At 39.0% G+C, this 6,028-nt stretch overlaps 1 protein-coding gene across 1 annotated transcript; it reads right to left on the minus strand.

The window, feature by feature from the left end:
- Positions 1 to 99: 99 nt before the first annotated feature.
- On the minus strand, positions 100 to 1,433 carry MELLADRAFT_105238 (uncharacterized protein; the record flags this gene model as incomplete). The annotated part of the gene is made up of 4 exons (XM_007408420.1): positions 100 to 666; positions 777 to 1,015; positions 1,100 to 1,210; positions 1,286 to 1,433. 4 exons carry the CDS (start codon positions 1,431 to 1,433, stop codon positions 100 to 102), a joined length of 1,065 nt encoding a protein of 354 aa, XP_007408482.1.
- Between the last annotated feature and the right edge of the window lie 4,595 nt (positions 1,434 to 6,028).

A 6,028-nucleotide genomic window follows, 5' to 3' on the forward strand; every position in this document is an offset into this window, starting at 1 on the left:
ATGTCTTCGAAATATGCCACACCGCTCTTCAAGGGGAGCAACTGTTGTATATCAAAAAAATCGTAAAGTTTGGTTATTTTCCACTCGTATTGATTACGCTTAGGATAAGTTGGAATTAGTATGAGAATTACCTTGTTCTTCTTTACTTCTTTGGATTTGAAAGTAGTCTGTTCCCGAAAGTACTGGTAGCTCTGAAGTCGGCTTAATTGAGGGTTTGAAAGGAATTGGATCGATGTTCCTTCCCAATACTAAAAGTGTGGATGATCCAGCATGATTAGGCATCGCCCATGGGAGCAAACAAGAAGAAATATTGTTAGACGTACCGGGATTTTCACTTTCGAATATATCTAACTCGGGAAATTCCATCAAGTCCATTTCATAGTGATGAGTACTTGGAGTAGCTGGTTTGCCCTCTTCTGACCCAAGAGGAATTAATTGTTCTGCCAAATCCATGGTCTTATCTTCTACACAATTACTTAATGTGTTCAAAGCAGGAAGAACCAGAGGCTCCTGAAGCGCACTTAACTCTTTGATATGTTCGAGCCGATCCTTTATCTCTAGCAGAGAGGTAGATTCCACTTCTGGAGTTGATTTTGAAACGCCTCTACCTGTAGACTTTGGTAGACTGGTACTGGTCGGGCGGTCTGGAATTTGCTGTTGGATTGACTGTAGATAGAACAGGGTTTCAGGATTCACATTACGTGGTATGATTAAGGTTGTGAAAGTGATTCAAGATGATGATGAAAGTACTCATGTACAAGCTCGTAGGAACTCACCTTCTTCTTTTTTTTTGTCATCATGGTAGACCCACCGTGATCATCAGAAGACACTTGCTTTGCTTTTCGAGCAGGCCCCGTATCCGCAGGATTCAATGTGACTTCAGGTACGAGGTAACATGTGGAGAATGGCGGATCGAAAGAAACACGTTTTCCTTTACGAGGAGGAGGAGTACTTGTAGCGATTGATGTCAAGTCTTGTGGACTCCGACCACTCGTGGAAGGTGAAGGCATACGGTCTGGCAATATCGAATTAAACCTTGTTTTAAGCTTTTTCTCCTATCATCAGGGTGTCATAGACGTAAAGAGAAATGATGACGCACTATGAACCTCCATTCTCCCAAGCACATTTGATTGATCACTTGATTCCTGTTGTTGGCCCTGCAAATCATTGGAGTCCAGGGCTGGATCGTCGCTATCAGGGTTTGGAAAGACTGGTTAAGAAAACAATCCAAATGTTGAAATCTAATAGAATCAGATGCTGTTTTTGAGAGACAGATGAAACGAACGATGCGGCTGCGCCTTCCGCACTCTGGAGGCAAGCTGTGCTCGATTTAGTTTGGAGTGAAGGGTAGTTGTCTTGTCATGTTTGTAAAGCCACTGAGCCATGTCGTGCTTGCTAACACTTGGGTTGCTGGGGTCCAGAACAGTAGACATATTAGATAAATGCGCAGCGCGGTGACACAAGGAGTTGCTTGAAGGTGGCTTTATATAGACAGTCCCATAAGGAGGATGATCAAAAGTGTGAGTGTGATGATCAAGCCGAGCGGCATAAAGACATTCCACTTCATGAGCCTGCCTCGCGGTTTCAATGCTGACTTAAATTCTACATTATAAGTAGATGAACAATATGTCAATATACCAAAGCTTGCTAATTAATCGGACATTCATTTGCTTGTAAGCAGCATAGTCAATACACATATACGTAAACCAATTCGATTTTCGATCTCTTGAGGCATGATGCATAAGCCATGTTTTACTTCTGAATTACAGATAGGGAGAAAAGATTTGAACACGTAGATTATTTATCTTGTAAAGCTTCTTGTGGGAAGCGTAGCCACAAGGATGAATGCAGAATATTGGAAAGAATGTTGATCATGTATTAGATGATAGTGCGCAATAAAGAAGAAAAGAACATAAACGAAGCAAAGAATCGTGATGATTGAATCAAAATTGATACACGAAGTCAAGTGATCAATATTCTAGAAAGGAATACTGAGGCTACAATTTAAATAACTCAGAAGTAAAATCAACAAATGACAGGATTACACACAAACTGCATTCAAAAAAGGTTATAATCATGAGATAGGTGCTCTTGATACGTGATGAATTATCATTACTTCTGAGCAGCAGGAAAACAGAATATGTAGATGACACATAGTTTTCTATGTCAGTCAGAATTTTCTAAACCGTACGGAAAAGATGCACTTTGGTGTAGTGAAACTACACCCGGCCGCGAGGCAACTTAGGCTCAAGATCCTAACAACCAAGATCGACAGTAACTTTTGGACGAGAAGATTTTAATTTGCATCTCAGCTGACACATTCGAGGAGTCAGACTAGACCCCGCTTGTATGTTGCGCTCGAGGTCACATCAGATGACGTCGGTCTTAGCAACGTCCCACATTCACAAGAGGGTCGTCATCAGCATCTCAGCTACTAGTACTGCGTCATCTTTACTGTGGGCAGTGTAGTCGTTGAAATGGAAAGATCCATCAAGGTCAGTTGATTCAAAGACTTCAATCCTGGGAGACGGGGCTGTAGTCCTGTCAGGACTTGATCAGAATTGGAGAATCTAAGCCCTTGATCAGATTCACATGATCTTGACTGCTCCACCTACAATATTGCTTTTCTTGCCTACACATCATGGTCACAGCCATCTATCTAAATACTAAAAAGATGGACCACTCGCATGAGTTTCGGTCCCTTTTCTTACCCGTCCACCAGGTCCTATTTTGGATTTCATTCTATTGCTTTTTAAGCGTCTTATTGCTTCCCAGCACCGTTTCTTATTGCTTTTATGACTGTACAAGGTACTCGCATGACTCGAGTCTAGACGAGTCCTGTTCAGTGTCAATTGGTCTTACTTGATTTAGTATTCCCCAATTGATGCTTTTGTCATGTTTTTAGCTGTCCGATTGTTCTCCTCAGCTTTTCTTCTGTGCACATATCAACTGTCAATTTTTTAATGAAGGAACCATACCTACTCTTGTTTCAACAGATTCCTTCTTTGGTTCCCTCCTTTTTGAGGAAAGCTCATTTTCTGTGTGAATCGAAGTTTTGAACAATGACAAAATTGTCCATGGGTGCATTTATCGCACCCAAGGTGTTTGCAATCACTCGATTACACTTGATCGAGCTTGTCCTGTTGATTGTTCCGATTGAAATTCTAACTCAATCCTGTTTTTTTGTTCCTTTCGATCTGAAATGCATTCTGTTTCTGCTTTGTCCTCTTTGTTAATCTTATATCAGCTTTTCATGGTGCTTTTACAAGTGCTTGCTTTTAAAAGTGAGGTGCACCCAAGTCACTGTTGCCTCAATTTCACATATTGCCTATGGCTATTGAGTTAGACTATAAAAAGGCATTCTTTTTGCCATTGTTTTGGGGTTATCTCACCCCTACAATCTATCGATTATCTAATTTTTGTTATTCCATCATCCTACATTGTTATATATGAATCTGTCAGTCGTGTTTATAATCTCTTTCTTCTGTTTGTGTGTGATTTAGTGCGAATCCACCGTCAGTCACCCTCTCCGCAACGTAACAACTCAATAGTCTGTAAGGGTATCTCTGGAACAAATCATCTTGAGTATCAAGGGAATTTTTCGACGTACGCAAAGGACACTACTTTTTGTTGTTGTATGAAGTGTAACTTCTCTGTTTTAATCTACGTATACATATGAAATGTTAGTAAGACAATGGCTTTCCAAATTGCTATGTGAATCCTGAATACTTGCTATCTGTAAATTGGATCTCGTTCATATTTGTACATCCAATATTGCCCTTTGCTACTTTCTCTTTTAATCATCTCATTGACCTCCATAGCTTGGATCATCAAGCTTTTAGCATCATTGAAGATTGTTTGCAAAAGAACTACTATACAGCAGTATGGTCCAATTAATTTGAAGAATATCTTTCTGGTTTTGCTTATGCTGTAGTCATCACATGTATATTTCTTATCTTGCTTTTGATTCAGCTTTTGGATGACTTCAAACTGGTTCAAAAGCATCTTTCCAAAACCATCTACATTGATTGTTATCAACCAGTCATCATTGGTATATTAGCTGAATAAGGTTGTGATTTTGTTATGTTATGCGGGGCCTGAGTAATGTAGTATCAGTGTACATATGTGTGTTCCACAATCAATTGGCTCCGTTTTGCAATCTTATTCCAGTTAAAATCTGTTAAAATTGTATTTGAGACTTCTCCTTCATTTATCACTTGAGATGTGGTAGCCAGCCACCTCTTCAAAAGGGTCTCAAAACATATCAAATAAAAGTCTTGTTGATGTTGTGCAGTAATTCTTTGAGCAAGTTTTATTTCTCCCCATTGAGACAATTTCAGTTTGAGATTGATAGAGATCCGCTTTAGCCTCCTACACCGCATACCTAGAAAAATGGAACCAGACCAAGAACAAAGCAGTAAGGAAAAATGGCACACTGAAGCACAATGAAGCAGAGGTAAAAGGATTGTATTTCAAGTCAATCAAGTGAAGGAGACAGAATTATCAAGATAGAGCAGGAGCAAGGGAAGGTATAACATGGTATCAGACAACTCCTTATGGTAATTGAGACATTCATCAAATATTAAACTGTCTGCACTTGAATATGTGGAAATTGCCAAACAAAATCATAAAACTTGACAGCTACTCTTCCACTGGTAAATTTTGTTGCCTCAAGTTAAATGCCTATTTCATACCTATATGACGCTACAAGGTAAGACATTAGGAATAGTTAAAATTTGGCATATTCTTGGCAAAAAAAATGTCTTTTGTTTGTACCAGGAAGTTTCTTGTATTTATGCTAATAGGTGCATATCCAATCTTCTGGTTGACTCTTCAGATGCCCTTCATCACCACAAGAATCTACAAAGCAATTGGATCAATCCCTAAATCTCAGTCAGAATATCTTGACCACATCTTTCCTGTGAGAACTATTTGAACTCTGTGTTACAGCCAAGCTAAAGATGAGGCCTGATGATACAGAAAGGGAATACATCTTACCAGGCTATGGCTTGGTCAAGTCAACGGCGTTGCAGCTTTTGGACTCTGAAATAGGAGACTGTGTTATGGCACAAATGATAGCCAATTGCATGAAATGTAAGCTGTTTAGTGGCTTATTGAAGAGGAAAGAGCTGATACAATGTTTATCAGATTCTAAAGTGGAACCTTTATCAATAATTGCATGCAACTCAATATTCAATCACAAGACCAGAACATCCTATGACTTGAATGTTTTGGTTTGTTATGGAGGGGATGTGAAAGTTTCAATTTCTCAACCTTCATTACTTGGTATGGTAATGTCTGAGGATAAGAGAGAATAATGCCTCGTAATAAATTTTCTAGCATAGGAAAACTTGGACAGTTTTGGTCTTTGAGGTCATTCTTCAATGTCTGGATTAACCATCAATGGTACCAATGACAATTGAAGACTAGCTAATATTGAAACAACAAAATAACCCTTCAAAAGTCGTTGTAATGATTGAACACTTCTTTAATTAGCAAATGTTGAAAACAGCAATCACATTATTAAATAGGTCATGGTGAATACTTTTTACAATAGATACTAATTGTTCAATAAATGTTAATAAGAAGTGTCACATCTGTATAATGCTTTCCTTGATTAAACTCCCACATGTTTGAACAAGGTGACCATTTTTTGGTAAAATCACAACCAGTGTGAGTGAAGATAACTATTGTTATATGCAGACGTCATGCTTTGGGCATGTCAGTGTGAAAGTGGTACCAGACATCAGCTGTGATGTTGATACATGAATAGTTTTGAAGTTGTTGGCCCAGGTGAAATTGTGACATCTACAAGAGGGTAAGGTAAACAATTGCTCTGTTAATTAAGTATAGTCAACATGATTGATTCAATATCTTTGGAAATTGTCTGAAGGATCAATTCACCCACTCTTTCCACAGCTATGTGATAGTCGGTGGTGGGTTTCTATCTTCTGGGAAGACTGGTCTTCTCGACCGTGTGTGGTCCTGGAGTCGATAAAACCCCACCTCTGCTACTTCTTACCTCTTA

Source organism: Melampsora larici-populina, assembly GCF_000204055.1.
Source record: "Melampsora larici-populina 98AG31 unplaced genomic scaffold MELLAscaffold_12, whole genome shotgun sequence".
NCBI classification, from domain to species: Eukaryota; Fungi; Basidiomycota; class Pucciniomycetes; order Pucciniales; family Melampsoraceae; genus Melampsora; species Melampsora laricis-populina.